Genomic DNA, 16,836 nt, shown 5'->3' on the forward strand with positions numbered 1-16,836 from the left:
TGTGCAAGGCAGAATTACAGGAGCAGGGACCGGCAGATGGATGATGGAGTCAATAATCAGGCCCGTAGGTTGTAAAAAAAAAAAGACTTTCCTAGAGGTTACAGTACTTCTCTCCAATAGCTGTGTATGGGCAGTAGCAATGATGGAAGTACTTGTCCTTGAGTCCCACTCTAGATACTTTGCAATCTTTCCAAGATAACAAGTACAGAATAGTATTCTGTGGTTAACTCCTTCTGCAGATTTTAGATTCGATGGCCAGTCCGTCTTAAAGTTTGGCAGGTGACGGACGCAATTAACCCTTTCCACAGCAGTGAAGTCTTTTGCCATAAACTAACGGTATTTTACTGACATATGGCACGGCCTTAAAGGGGTTATCCCATCTTAGACAATGGGACCTCTTGGACCCGCACCTATAAGGAGAACGGAGCGGAGAAAGTTGAGGAGGGCGCATGGGCAGCCGCTCTCCATTAATTTCTATGGCCGATATTTCCGTCGGCCCATAGAAATGAATGAGAGCGGTGGCAGCGCATGCGCAGTGTGCTCCCATTCACTTCAATGGGAGAGGCGGGGAGCTGCGCCTGGTGGTGGACAGACCCCGCAACTCTCCCCGGCTCCGTTCTCCTTGTAGGATGAGCACCATCCTGCTGAGAGGAAGATCTTCCAAAAGTTGTCTCCGTGGCATAAGCCATTTTCTTAACATTTCCAGGTAGGAATTGCCAATGACAGTATTCTTGGCAAAAAAGAAGCGACCGTAGACTTTTTGACTCCTCATTGCTGAAAACACGTTTACTGCGAGTCCCTCATGTGCTTGATAAGGGCAGATGGGTTTCTGATCCCCAGATTCTAACCTTGTGGCGATAGACCTTCCCATTGAGATGAAAGGTTGTCTCATCGCTGAACACCAACCTGTCAGTGAATTTGGCCTCTTCCAATAGGCAAGTCAATGTAAAAGTCACTGCATATTGGTCTGTCTTCCATTTCAGCTCCTGAAGTATTTGTGTACAGCTTACAACACCAGCGTTTTTGTAAGATACTCCATGCCAGGGTTTATGGCACTTGTCAACCAGTCTGACTAGTATGGAGACATTTTCTAGGACTATGTTCGTGCATGGCTGGAGTCTTGTTCACTGTCTCTTCCAAAGTCTTTGGGTGGCCTGGACTTTTACCATAGTCAGTGGTTTCCAATATCTTCACTCAAAGCTAAAGGCCGTTTCTATGTGAAGCACATTCACCAAGATTATTCAGAAAATTTTGCTGTACTGTCACAACAGATCTAGATGTTGCAAATTTTTACACGTAAAAAACCTAAAAGCTTTTTCTTGCTTCACCTGTGCACCATCCTTTTTGAATCGCCATGTACGAGTATATTTGTCAGAATTGTATTGTTTACTATGTCTATGCAGGGGATTTGGATCTCTTATTTCAGAGAGCTATTTAGATAATGAAACTATAATGGTGTACATTCACTTTAAGTAGAGTAGCCAGTCAGTCAGTATGTACTGAGAAAACTACAATAATGTAATACTTTGAGAATAAGTTAAGTGAACAGAATTTGACAAGTTAATTTGTACATATAAAACAAAACAAAAAAGTGTCCTACTTACATATAAACATGAGGATAAAGGCCCCCACCACCATGATGATGGTTTGCAGGGTGTCCGTGTAGATGACTGCAGTTAGTCCACCTGATTAATAAAACAGAATACGTTGCACATTGAATTATTACATTGTAGATTGTAAGCCCTCGCGGGCAGGGTCCTCTCTCCTTATGTACCAGTACATAAGTAAACGGGGCCAGTAATACCATATTGCTGCACATTCTACTACCCCAGCAGAGCCAAATACTACAGTGCATCACAAAATACTGCCCCATCAGGCCAAAATATCTCCCCAAAAACTGCCCCTCTGTGTTGGCCCTCTCCAGCTGCCATGGTCGGTCCTTCTACTAAAGTTGCAGCATGGTGGAATTCAACTGTATTGCAAGAGTCAGAAGGGGGGCGTCAGACCATTACTTTCCATGGCTGGTGGCCATGAGGACAGCTAAGGCAGTCCCCTGGTCATCGGCCCACTGAGAAGCTTCCCTGGAAAGTCTATGGCCAGTCCACCCCTGGTTATGGGCCCTAGAGCTAGGTTTCAGGGAGATCAGATGTCTTAAGAGGGCTCATGGGATTCCCCATAGACAAATTTTAACCATTTATTGCTGCAAGCAATAAATGGCAAATTGTTAGTAAATGCCCCCTTTGATTTAAGTCCCCTAGTGACAGATTCCCTTTAAATTGAACGTCCACCTTGTATCATCATGTCTTGTTTGAGATCCTAAATTCTGTGCCAATTATTTCAAGATAATTTTTATACTGCAGCGGTAAGGCCTCTATTATACTGATACAGAGCTCCAAATCCCCTTTACAGACAGAGTGGATATAATTTATCAAGGCTGGAGATTCATACGTCTTGACCTAGTTTGTGCTGGAGTGAGAACAAAACCCCAAAAAGTCACAAATCAGTTGTGTAATTGAAAAAAAAAAAATCTGTGACTTTTTGGCACTACTTTCCTGGTGCACATAGGGTGATAAATTCCACCTGGACAGTTGAATGAAAATTAAAAATTATCCTGTGCAGAAATCTGAGTATATATATATATTTATAATATATATTCACATTTACATAAATCAATTGAAATGTCTTGGGTATAAATATTGGCTTAGATTTACTATTGTGTTGGCACCTCAACTGGAAATGAGGAGGTGCCAAATGCAACACAATTTGAAGCAAAAAGTTGCATTTAGACCCCGATTTGTGGCAGACTGTTCTTGATAAATCCTATACTGCACTAGCTATGCCCCTTATAGGAAAACTGGCAAGGGTGTATAAAAATGGCAATTGCAAAAAAAAAAAATAAAGTGTCAATAACACAAAGTTTTTTCCACCCAAAAAAAAGGCATACGGGGAATGATAACTTTTCAACCTAGTGTTTAGACAGTTTTTCACTGCACTGCATGATGTAGTTAAAAATGAGGCATAGCTTAACAGGACACGAGGGGTGCAGCCTAAAATGTGACTTTTTTGCACCAAAATGCACCAGCATTTCTGGCATATAACTTTTAGACAGGCCAAGGGTGCTTCAGATTTATCATGCAACCTTGGCCCCTGTAACAATCCTGGAGCATTTAAAGACCCCCGGTCTATATGTTTGCCCTGACTAGCTCATAGTAAATCAGGGACAACACGGCTCATTTAAACAGTAAAACTGTCTTAGTTGCCCATAGCAACCAATCAGAGCTCAGATTTCAATAACTAATGAGCTCGGAAAAAATGTAAGCTGAGCTCTGATTGGTTGCTGTGGGCAACTGAGACAGTTTTACTGTTAGGCCCTTTAGATAAATGAAGCCTAATGTGTTTATCACTAATGACTTTATGGCTCGGGCAGGAATTACTGGAATTACTGACAAAAGATGGCTATAAGAAATCATCATGGCGGTCTGCTCTGAATGGAGAAGATAAGGAAAGAGAACATGCACATTAGAGGAAACCCTGTGGCGCTGTATTACCCTCTATGTTTTGTAGCACAGCATGTAATGTTTTCCAAGTAGGTCTTTAAAAGTAGGGCTGGATGGAAGGGGCTAGGTTGAGTATTTGGCATGGGGGGGGGGGGGACTGTTTAAATTTTTTCCATCAGGCAGCAGAAAGGCTAGGAGCAACAATGCCACTTTCCATAAAGCAATGAGGGAAGGGGGGCCTAAACTGAACTCTTGCACCAGGGCCCATGAGGTTTAGCTATGCTCCTGCCTCTCAGGGTGACCCGTTTTTGGAGCACATCTGCATAAGCCCTGCCCCCACAAAATATAGAACATGTCTAATTAACAAAGGTAAATGGTAACGGCCAGTTGTCAGTTCATTCATACATTGTCAGGAGTGATAACAGAGGAACACTACAGAACTGTACTTTTCAGGGACATACAAGTAAATATAAAAACAGACATGTCAGGAGAGTTGACAAATTCTCTGTAAACCATTGAGGTTGTAAATGCCCACCGCGTTAAGCCAATCCAATAATGATATCTACAAGATGCATTATAAAGATATTTACCAGCGACAGTGTAAATTGCTGTGACTATTAGTAATATAACTGTGGCCATGTAAATGTTCCAACCCAGAGACACTTGGATGAAGAGAGCTCCGGAATAAATGTCTGTCTAAAATAAAAAAATTAAAAAAAGAAATAGAAAACAAAATAATTCAGAATGTTACCATTAACGCTATGTGAATTAAAAGCAAAAAATAAGTTAGATGCATTTGTTATACTACATCAGGTTGCTGCAAATTAGAACTTTAAAGGGTAAGGCATCAGTAATGAGCATTATTAAAAAAAACAAAAACTTAGAGGGTAATTTATTAGGATTGGCATTCTAGACACCAGTCTTAATAAGGCCCTGCACTGGTCCTCTGAAGTTATGTAGAGGTGCCGGGTTCTACATAACTTCGGCGGATCAACGACTCCTTCTTAATCTATGGCAGCTCCCTTGCTGGCGTAGAATTAGACGATTTTCTACACCTAAAACTGGCATAGAAAATGATGAATTTGATGGACCTGCTGGCCCATCTCCTTTTCCCATCCACTTCACGCCCACTTATTTAGACCTTGCGTGAGCATGGAAAAGTCGCAGATTGTGGCGCAAAGTACCTTTGCACTGCAAGCTGTGCCAGAAATATGCCTAATATAGACGCATTTCTGTTAGTAAATAACCCCCCTTAGAGTACGATCCGCAGTGGGCTCTGCTTAGAGTAATAAGAAGACACTTTATAGTCGCTCTGCTTTGTTAATGGTTGTGCAGTATTGCGGGTGTTGCATGGCCATTAACAATGCAGACGGACTAAACAGTGTGGTCTCATTAGTTTAATTAGAGTCCACTGTGGCCCCTACAGTTGCATGGTAGTCAACTGCAGCACGGCCATGCCACAACCCCTGACAGGACAGTCCCATGTGACTGTACCCTTACTGCATAAAGGGACAGTAAACTCCAAAACCTCATCCTAGCTGTGAAGTCTGGTGGAGGGAACATCATGGATGGAGGCTTCTTTACTGCCTCATGGCCTGGACGACTTGCAATCATTAAGGTGAAATAAAGCATTTTACAGGAGAACGTAAGGGCAATCATCCGTGACCTCAAGCTGAGGAAACGTTGGGCAATGTAACAAGACAATGACCCAAACCACGCATGTAAATCAACTAAAGAATGGTTGTAAAAGAAGATTAGTGTTTTGGAATGCTCAAACTTATCGAGATGGTGTGTTATGACCTGAAGAGGGCTGTGCATGGAAAAGGCATCCCAGAAATATTGATGAACTGAAGCACATTTGCAGGGAGGAATGGTTCAGAATTCTTTCTCAGCGTTGTGCAAATCTTATTTGCAGTTGCAGGAAATGTTTGGGGGAGGTGGCTGGGAGTAATGAGGGATCTACAGGTTAATAAATTCAATGGCTCACTTACTTTTTTTCCCTGTACTCTGTAAAAAACAGGACTGGTTTGGATGGTGTTAGTTTAGTTACACTGCTTTTGTCTACAATTGTGATAACAATCAGGCCACATTATTAGCAATCAATGCAGAAATCCCGGTAATTCCAAAGGGTTTGCTTATTTTTTTCTTGCAATTGTATCAAGCAGTGCAGTTTCCAGGTAAAATTTCTCTCAGGACGAGTGTCAAGAAAACTCCCCCTTATGTCTGTGCCAGCCCAGCAGCCCCCCTTATGTCTGTGCCAGCCCAGCAGCCCCCCTTATGTGCCAGGATTGTCATTTTTACATATAAAAAAATAAAAATAAACTTATACTTACCTCCTCCAGGATGCGATGCAGGCCTCTTCTGGCCTGTGTCCATCGCTGGCTCAGGCGGCGTGATGAAGTCATCGCACCGCCTGCACCGGCCTCTGATAGACCTAGTGCTGGCAGCCTATCAGAGGAACAGGGAGGGGACACACCTCTCCCTGCCGCATTACAGACATTTGTATCGCCGTCCCGAGGACGGAGATACAGATGAGATGACTTCGGAGATGAGTGAGCGCTCATCTCCTGCTGTGCCCTGCCGGCGCCCCCCTTCTGACAGCGCCCTGGGCGGCTGCCCGGCCCGTCCGCCCCAAGAAACGGCCCAAATAAAACCAGAACCCGTCGTAGGGGTCAGTTGACAATAGTATACATGGATGTACCTTACTGATAATAACTATAGTAATGAAGTAAATAACAAACCTAATTGAAAGTTCTTAAAACTTACTGATATTTTAGTGAAGATGTAGAGGATGAGCGACAGGACAGACATGTAGATACGAATCCGGTGACCACCAAAACGTTTTTCCAAGTACTGTGGCATAGTGACAACTCCAGAGGCAATATATACAGGTACGAAGATCCATCCAAGAGCCACCAGCACCCAAGATGCCTAGTGCAAAATGATAGCGTTAAGGAATTTTCGATTATTATTATTATTATTTTTATTTTATTTTTTCCTTCAGACATTTTCCAGCAGAAGAAGTGACACATTCATCCACTGAACAGTATAGCAAAAAGAAAATAGATGATCACTGGAAGCCCCACTATTGGGACTAGTGAGGATTTTTAATAGACGAGTATGCATACATTGTAATACCTCTAATGATTATGAGGGCAGGGGTCGAACTACTGGAACGTGCCTTTAAGGCAATCCAGAGCACTTTTAAGATTTGCTCCAAGAGCATAATATTGGCCGTATATAAGTAAATCAAAAGTTAGGGCAGAAACCAAAGTTTGGTAATTGTGGTTTAATTAGTTAGAGAGAGACAGTTGCATTCTTGCGGTGCAGCAGCCATTTTTAAAGTAACTACAGGAAATGTCATTTTTGATTTACAGTGGTTTATGAGGCACAGACAATCACCTATTATTTTGTTGATCAGTGACAAGTTGACATTTTGTTTCGAATCTAGTTCTAAGGGGAGAAGTAATGTTCTGCCCAGCAGAGTTGAGAATCATTACAGATCACGTCTGCCTCTGTTTTGGTATTTCTGTAGTGATTAATGTGGTTAAGTTGTATTACACTTTGTTTTTCCTGTTACAAAGACTACTGCATTGTGGGTGGCGCACTGCATTGTGGGAGTGCAAAGCATCCTGGGAGAGAGAAGCCTCCATTCACCAGGGCACATCAGCAGAGCTTCTGCATATCTCCTTCTGAAACTTCACCATCCTTGTAAAAGCATATCTGGTCATAATTGTTACTCAGGGGAGTTGTTACTACTGTTAGCTAGACATGTAATCCTATGTATAGGCAGACATTTTACCATGTGCCTTCACTGTCAATACAAATGTTATAGTACATGCTATCCATGCTTAATACTTAGACATGTTATTTATATTCTTGTAGTTTTACCAAATACTCCTGTTTTACCAAACACTCAAACAATCCTGTTTTGCCAACAATCCTGTATTACAAATAAACAAGTTAGACTACAAAGAACAGTCCTCTTATTTGGAAGACAGGAATGGTTTATGCTGAATGTCAGACTGCACACTGTGTGAACGTGTATGAAGACAGAATAAGTAATATGGTGGCACTTCCTGTTATCTCTGTGCTTATAAGAAACATAATAACCACAGTTTGGATTCTAATCTCGACTTCTTATTTACTAGCATTGGACATTTTAATGTTCTGGATTGAAATTCTCTTAATAGAAGTATTCTCATCTCAGACATGAATGGAAAATCCACAGGATATTCCATAGATGTCAGACAGATGTGAGTCCCAGAGATGGAACCGCATCTATCTCTAGAATGAAGTCCCCTGACCACATCTCACCTTGATGTTGCAGCCCGAGGGGGTCAGGACTAAGGAAACAGCCTAAAGGTCTGTGCCATGCCATAACTCCCATTCACTTATAGGAGTTTTGGAAACAGTGTAGCACAGCCCTCTTGACTGCTTTTATAATTCTGAACACCTCTGGCCACTGCATCCAGACAGGATTGGGTCGAGGGGGCCTGGTCTTAACATAGTTTTTTGTTCCAAAGGTGGGTCCTGCATCCATTAGACATTAATGATATATCCTTTGGATATGTCCTATGTCTAAGGTGGTAATATTCCTACAAGTGACGAGACCAATCTCAAAATCAATTTATTTTGCTCTAAGAATCTCGTCTCATTTGCATTGCAATTAATAATAAATCCATAGTTTTCTTACATTCCATTCAAAACCTCCAACAGCCAAACCTCCTGCGGCCCCCGATCCTGCCATACCAACGAAGAGACCACTACCAACATTGCTGGACATTAACGAGGCACCAATCTGCAAGAATAAGGACAAGGTTATAGGCATTTCAGGAAGTCTACATGGGTGTATCTGCAGGATTAGCATTGATGCCATAGTTGTTTCGGACAATACATTTCGGGAGAATTTTTTTTACAGCTTCATTGCATATACATTGGAGTCCAAATTTCTTCTACTTCCCTGGCCTTGCTTGGTTTGTAACAGAGTTGTGAAGCCACAAGATGGACACTGTCTGGCTTGTTGGCTGACCCATAAAATACAATAGGTGAACTGATCTACTGAAAACGAACCACAGACATTGACCAGTCTGAGGCTTCCATCCATTCAGAATTTTTGGATGGGCCATCACCAAGAGTAGTATCAAGGATGCAAATTCTAGGGACCTAAGCCTTTAGGATTGTGGTGTCACCTTCAGTTGTGACAGATTGTGCACCCTGTGCAGCCTCATAAATCTCTATGGTCTTTACCAAGGGGAAACTTCATGCTACTATTTGGAGAATTTTCTGGGATCAGCCCCCATTCTCCCCTCACTGATTCTCCTGAAGGAGTTTTCTCATGACAGACATCTTTGTGATATAAATGTACATGGACATTATATACATTCTACAGAAGCTGTAATGTGGACTGTGTTTTCCTTGTGCAAAGATTTTTTTTCCTTGTAACATTACGGATATAAATGCACTGAACCGATTACTAAACTGGCTGAAGATGTCAGTCTCTGAGTATTAATTAACCACGAGAAGCGAATCCTCCGGAGTTATAAACTTTGTTTGGTTTGCTGGCAGAGACCTATGTAGAAATTAAAAGGAAACAGACACCAGGAAATTCCCTGTAATACCAGACACAACACCTTGTGGGGAGAGTTCTGCTGAATGTAATAATATCTGTCACTTAGAGGCGTTTTCCAGGATTTCACTATTGATGACCTATTCTCAGGAAAGGTCATCAATATCAGATCGGTGTGGGTCTGACACCCGGCACCCCCGCCGATCAGCTGAATAAGGAGACAGCGTGTGCAGTGGGCACGTGCCATCTCCCTTCTCTTTTCCTGTATACTTCTGCTGTCTAAGGGCTTTGCCATAGACAGAAGCAGTGAACAGGAAGATGGCACGTGCGCACTGCGCGCGCTGTCTTTTCATACAGCTGATCGGCGGGGGTGTCGGGTGTCAGACCCACACCGATCTAATATTGATGACCTATCCTGAGGATAGGTCATCAATAGTAAAAGCCCCGACAACCCCTTTAACAATCCGTTGCTTCATTCTGGAGAAATATTACTTTTATTCCATATGCAAATGAACAGTTAAGTGCACTAAGGGCGGGCCTAAAAAACTCAGCTCCTCCTGCTTCCTCTTCTAGCCCTTCCTTCTCTGTCTTGATTGACTGGGCCTGGCGAGGACTATGCAGAAACCTAGCCCTGTCAATCAAGAAGAGGGAGGGGCTGGAAGAGGAAGGAGGAGAAAGGGTGCACCGAGTGGCTTAGTCCTACTCGCAGTGCACTTAAAGGGAACCTGTCACAGGGATTTTGGGTATAGAGCTGAGGACATGGGTTGCTAGATGGCCGCTAGCACATCCGCAATACCCAGTCCCCATAGCTCTGAGTGCTTTTATTGTGGGAAAAAAACGATGACAGGTGACAGGTTCCCTTTAACTGCTCATTTAAAAATAGACTAAAAGTACTTTCCTTCCAGAGTGAAGTAACAGATCACTAAGTGAAGGATATAATTACATTCAGCTGAGCTAGCCTTACAAGGCATTGTGGCGGGAATAACAGTGAATTTCCTGGTGACGAACTCCCTTTAACCCATAGGATACCAGCGCCGTACATGTACAGCGCTGAAAACAGGGTCACAAATCCCAGCGCCGTACAGCTCTGCGCCCGCCCGATCAGCTGCAGGGGTCACTGATAGCCGGACTCCTGCTGTATGCGCCGGCATCTGTGAAAACACAGATGCCGGCGCATTAACCCTTGCACTGCTGCAGTACGTGTGGTATCCTGCTGGGTGCGGGGTGTCCATAGGGTCCCCGTGCTGCTGTGACGGGGACCAGATGGCTTGCATGGCAGCCCAAAGCCTTCCTTAGGCATCGTGGCTGCCACCCACGTGAGCGTGTGAGATCCAGCCCCCTGGATCTCACAGGAAGCAGGTTGTAAGTGTATTATACTGGTAATACACTTACAGCCAATGCATTACAATTAACAACAGAAGTACAATGCATTGTAAAGGGGATCAGACCCCAAAAGTTGAAATCCCAGAGTGGGCTAAAAAAATGAATTAAAAAAAGTAGTAATAAAAATAAAGTTTTACTAAAAAATTAAGTGTCAAGTAAAAAAATAAAAAAATAAAAGAAAGCATCTTTTTCCCAAAATAAAGTTAAAAAAAATTGCAAAAAAAGGGAAAAAAGTTTACATATTAGGTATCACCGTATCCGTATCGACCGGCTCTATAAAAATATCACATGATCCACCCAGTCAGGTGAATGCCGTAAAAAAATATAAACAGTGCCAAAACAGCCATTTTCTGGTCACCTTGCCTCACAAAAAGTGTAATACCAAGTGATCAAAAAGGCATATTTAGCCCAAAATGGTACCAATCAAACAGTCATCTCATCCCGCAAAAAATGAGACCCTTCCTAAGACAATCGCCCAAAAAATAAAAATAAATATGGCTCTCAAAAAATGGCAACACAAAAACAAGATTTTATTTTGTTCAAAAAGGCTTTCACTGTGTAAAACTTAACAAAAATAAAAATGATAGACATATTAGGTATCGCCACGCCCGTAACAACATGCTCTATAAAAATATCACATTATATGCCCACTCTGGTGAATGCTGTAAAAAAAAAAGAAATAAGCGATGCCAAAACAACCTATTTTTTCCTTGCCTCACAAAAAGTGTAATACCAAGCGATTAAAAAGTCTTATGTACCCCAAAATGGTACCAATGGAAACATTACCTTCATCCCGCAAAAAATGAGCCCCCACATAAGACAATCACTTAAAAAACAAAAACCAATGGCTCCCGTAAACCAATCAATCAAAATCTGTGCTGCAAAAGCCATATGGCGCTCCTTCCATTCTAAGTCCTGCCATGTGCCCCCACAGCAGTTTACCACCACATATGGGGAGATGCCGTATTCAGGAGAAAATGGCTAACAAATTATGGGGTCCTTTTTCTCCTGCTACCCCTTGTGAAAATAAAAAAATATTGGGACCAAAGCAACATTTTCTTGGAAGAAATGAAACTGTTCATTTTCATAGCCAAGTGTTTCCAAATTCTGTAAAACACTTAAGGGGTCAAAGTGCTCAGTACCCCCTTAATATATTCTTTAAGGGGTGTAAATTCCAAAATGGGGTCACTTTCTGAGGGTTTCCACTGTAGGGGTATGTCAGGGTCTCTTCAAATACAAAATGGTGCCTAAAAACCCTTCTAGCAAAATCTGCCTCCAAAATCCATATAGAGCTTCTTTCCTTCTGACCACTGCCACGTGCCCATAGGGCAGTTTACCGCAACATATGGGGTATTTCTGTAATTCTGAAGAATCAGAGTAATATATATTGAGGTTTATTTTGCTGTTAACCATTGCTATGTTGCAAGAAAAAATTTATTAACATAAAAAAAATCTACTAACAAAGTGACATTTTAAAATTTCACCCACATTTTCTTTAATTCTTGTGGAACACCTCAAGGGTTAACAAAGTTTGTAACATCAGTTTTGAATAATTTGAGGGGTGTAGTTTTTAAAATTGGGTTATTTATGAGGTTTCCATTATGTAAGCCCCTCAAAATCACTTTGTAACTGAATTGGTGCTCAAAAAAATGTTTTGGAAATTTTGTTGAAAACTGTAAAAATGGCTTCTAAACGTCTAAGCCTTCTAACGTCCTAAAAAAATTAAATGACATTTACAAAATGATGCCAACATAAAGCAAACATATGAGGAATGTTGATTGAGAACTTTTATGTGGAATTACTATCTGTTTTAAAAGTCGAAAAATGCAAATTTTGAAAATTGTTCTTTTTCTAATCCTGGCAACAATGATACACCACATTACCCTTGCGTGTACAGGGAAGGTATGCAAATTTGTAAAATTATTGTTTTTTCTGAACAGACTTGACTCTTCAGGAATGAATGAACCTAAGGGTTAAAATTAGAGAAGGACACAGGCCAAGAAAAAATAGCAATATACTTTACTGTAGTGCATTGTTTTGGAATTAGCAACATTTTGTATTTGTCAGGGTGTGTTAATAACATGGGTTGTGCCAAGCACACTACAGTAACCGTATCCACAATCTCTTGCTCACATTTATAATATATAAAAAACTTGAAATTATAACAGACACATGTATAACAAGTAACCTTGGGGCCCCAAAGCAAAACCCACTCCACCTTGACTCCAGTACCTCCCCAATGAAAAAGTACAATAAACACAGCGATGTCACAGTACAGGGATAATGTATACAGTGATGTCACAGTACAGGGATAATAAACACAGTGATGTCATAGTACAGGGGTAATAAACACAGTGATGTCACAGTACAGGGATAATAAACACAGTGATGTCACAGTACAGGGATAATAAACACAGTGATGTCACAGTACAGGGTAATAAACACAGTGATGTCACAGTACAGGGTAATAAACACAGTGATGTCACAGTACAGGGTAATACAGTGATGTCACAGTAAGGGATAATAAACACAGTGATGTCACTAGTACAGGGATAATAAACACAGTGATGTCACAGTACAGGGGTAATAAACACAGTGATGTCACAGTACAGGGATTATAACACAGTGATGTCCACAGTGCATAGGGAAATAAACACAGTGATGTCACAGTACAGGGATAATAAACACAGTGATGTCACAGTACAGAGATAATACACACAGTGATGTCACAGTACAGGGATAATAAACACAGTGATGTCACAGTACAGGGATAATAAACACAGTGATGTCACAGTGCAGAGATAATAACACAGTGATGTCACAGTACAGGGATAATAACACAGTGATGTCACAGTACAGGGATAATAAACACAGTGATGTCACAGTACAGGGATAATAAACACAGTGATGTCACAGTACAGGGATAATAACACAGTGATGTCACAGTACAGGGATAATAACACAGTGATGTCACAGTACAGGGATAATAACACAGTGATGTCACAGTACAGGGATAATAAACACAGTGATGTCACAGTACAGGGATAATAAACACAGTGATGTCACAGTACAGGGATAATAAACACAGTGATGTCACAGTACAGGGATAATAAACACAGTGATGTCACAGTCAGGATAATAACACAGTGATGTCACAGTACAGGGATATAAACACAGTGATGTCACAGTACAGGGATAATAAACACAGTGATGTCACAGTACAGGGATAATAACACAGTGATGTCACAGTACAGGGATAATAAACACAGTGATGTCACAGTACAGGGATAATTAAACACAGTGATGTCACAGTACAGGATAATAACACAGTGATGTCACAGTACAGGGATAATAAACACAGTGATGTCACAGTACAGGGATAATAAACACAGTGATGTCACAGTACAGGGATAATAAACACAGTGATGTCACAGTACAGGGATAATAAACACAGTGATGTCACAGTACAGGGATAATAAACACAGTGATGTCACAGTACAGGGATAATAAACACAGTGATGTCACAGTACAGGGATAATAAACACAGTGATGTCACAGTACAGGGATAATAAACACAGTGATGTCACAGTACAGGGATAATAAACACAGTGATGTCACAGTACAGGGATAATAAACACAGTGATGTCACAGTACAGGGATATAAACACAGTGATGTCACAGTACAGGGATAATAACACAGTGATGTCACAGTACAGGGATATAAACACAGTGATGTCACAGTACAGGATAATAAACACAGTGATGTCACAGTACAGGGTTAATAAACACAGTGATGTCACAGTACAGGGACAATAAACACAGTGATGTCACAGTACAGGGATAATAAACACTGTGAGGTCACAGTACAGGGATAATAAACACAGTGATGTCACAGTACAGGGATAATAAACACAGTGATGTCACAGTACAGGGATAATAAACACTGTGATGTCACCGTACAGGGATAATAAACACAGTGATGTCACAGTACAGGGATAATAAACACAGTGATGTCACAGTACAGGGATAATGATCACAGTGATGTCACAGTACAGGGATAATAAACACAGTGATGTCACAGTACAGGGATAATAAACACAGTGATGTCACAGTACAGGGATAATAAAACAGTGATGTCACAGTACAGGGATAATAAACACAGTGATGTCACAGTACAGGATAATACACACAGTGATGTCACAGTACAGGGATAATAAACACAGTGATGTCACAGTACAGGGATAATAAACACAGTGATGTCACAGTACAGGGATAATAAACACAGTGATGTCACAGTACAGGGATAATAAACACAGTGATGTCACAGTACAGGGATAATAAACACAGTGATGTCACAGTACAGGGATAATAACACAGTGATGTCACAGTACAGGGATAATACACACAGTGATGTCACAGTACAGGGATAATACACACAGTGATGTCACAGTACAGAGATAATACACACAGTGATGTCACAGTACAGGGATAATAAACACAGTGATGTCACAGTACAGGGATAATAACACAGTGATGTCACAGTACAGGGATAATACACACAGTGATGTCACAGTACAGGGATAATACACACAGTGATGTCACAGTACAGAGATAATACACACAGTGATGTCACAGTACAGGGATAATAAACACAGTGATGTCACAGTACAGGGATAATAAACACAGTGATGTCACAGTACAGGGATAATAAACACAGTGATGTCACAGTACAGGGGTAATACACACAGTGATGTCACAGTACAGGGATAGTAGACACAGTGATGTCACAGTACAGGGGTAATAAACACAGTGATGTCACAGTACAGGGGTAATACACACAGTGATGTCACAGTACAGGGATAGTAGACACAGTGATGTCACAGTACTTATGGAAATAAAAGGGTTAGGTACACAAAATAATTCTTGCTCCCTTAAAAGTTATTAGTTTTATGGTGCCCTGCTTAAATCTGTATTGAACAGGTGCAGCACAAGAGCTGTTCTGAAATTTTTGCAAAATGGCTGTCAGTTAGTAAGTGACCCAGTGTTTCGCTAAGGTTAGCTTGGTGGGACCAGAGAAAGCAGTGTGTGCGAGGGCCGGGGGAGCAGTCTCTGAGAAAGAGGCATAGAGAACAGTCTACAGAATGTCATGGGGAGGGGGGCATAGGGAAGCAGTCTATGTGAGAAAGAAGGTGGCATGAGGGAACGGTTGGTTTCACACGAAAAAGGATTGCGAAACTCGAGTTGGGCAGGACCAGCCACATACTGGCTGTGTTAAGCCTCATGCACACGTCCGTGAAACACAGACCGTGTGATACCGGCCTGTATGTCTTCTGAGTGCAGGAGCGCACGGAGTCATTGTTTGCTATGACGCCGTGCACTTCCTGCTGCCGCCGCAGTACAGTGATGCAGTGGTATCGATCATATACCACTATACTGCGGCGGCAGCAGGAAGCACACGGAAGGTCTGCGGATCCATTTATTTCTATGGGCCCTCGAAAGATGCGGACAGTACACCGTGTGCTGTCCGCATCCGTTATTCTGTACCACGGCTCCGCAAAAATAAACTTCAATGTCCTATACTTGTCTGCAGAAAATGTTGCGTGAACCCATACAAGTCTATGGGGCCGCAAAAAAATGTGGATTACAGCGGAAATGTTTCCGTATGTAATCGTTTTTTTTGCAGAAGAACGCTTCCGCAAAAAAGTACGGTCGTGTGAATGGGCCCTTATGTGGAGGATTTATCCTGTTGCAATGGAGTTTCGCTGTTGGAAGTGCATGTCTGTTGCTTTCTCCATAGGAATGCAGGCAATGTGAGCGAAACCTGTTTAGCCATTGCCAGCAGCATGAACTGAATGATGGCAGTAAGGAGAGAAGACAAGCCCACTATGACTAGGTATTGGATAAACTGGGATTATGAATGTTTCTGACTTCTCTTGTGAAGGAGAACAGTGCGAGTTTGATTTTGATCTTTTAGGGCTGTCTGTATGAGACGGAGGGGATCATCGGGATCAGGTCAAGAGATTCCACAACACATTCTTGGCATTAGAATAATTTTTATTTAGCAATAAGAAATATTTCACTTGAGAAGTAAACATTAATACCAGTTACACAGTTAAGGGACTTGGTATTCGTGACATTCAGAAGTATCTGCTCCTCACATCACCCAACAGTGACACCAGGAGCCGACTGGGAACTTAAAAGTGGCTGTGGGAAAAACTAAGGCATCTTTCAGACGGGCGTTTGTGGGAAAATGTGCGGCTGCGTTGCGGGAACACGTAATTTTTCCGTGCGAGTGCAAAACATTGTAATGCGTTTTGCACTCGCGTGAGAAAAATCGCTCATGTTTGGTACCCAAGCCAGAACTTCTTCACAGAAGTTCAGGCTTGG

At 41.7% G+C, this 16,836-nt stretch overlaps 1 protein-coding gene across 1 annotated transcript in view; it reads right to left on the reverse strand.

Annotated features, from left to right (window-relative positions):
• LOC122943215 (sodium/glucose cotransporter 4-like) overlaps positions 1 to 16,836 on the reverse strand; it is a 68,371-nt gene that overhangs the window by 20,758 nt on the left and 30,777 nt on the right. Inside the window, exons 4-7 of the mRNA XM_044300784.1 lie at positions 8,194 to 8,298; positions 6,264 to 6,428; positions 4,088 to 4,193; positions 1,605 to 1,685 (exon numbers count right to left, since the gene is read on the reverse strand). Of these exons, the coding sequence (XP_044156719.1) occupies positions 1,605 to 1,685; positions 4,088 to 4,193; positions 6,264 to 6,428; positions 8,194 to 8,298 (457 nt within the window). The remainder of the gene's footprint in view (positions 1 to 1,604; positions 1,686 to 4,087; positions 4,194 to 6,263; positions 6,429 to 8,193; positions 8,299 to 16,836) is intronic.

The sequence above is a fragment of the Bufo gargarizans genome, chromosome 7 (assembly GCF_014858855.1).
Source record: "Bufo gargarizans isolate SCDJY-AF-19 chromosome 7, ASM1485885v1, whole genome shotgun sequence".
Classification (NCBI taxonomy): Eukaryota; Metazoa; Chordata; class Amphibia; order Anura; family Bufonidae; genus Bufo; species Bufo gargarizans.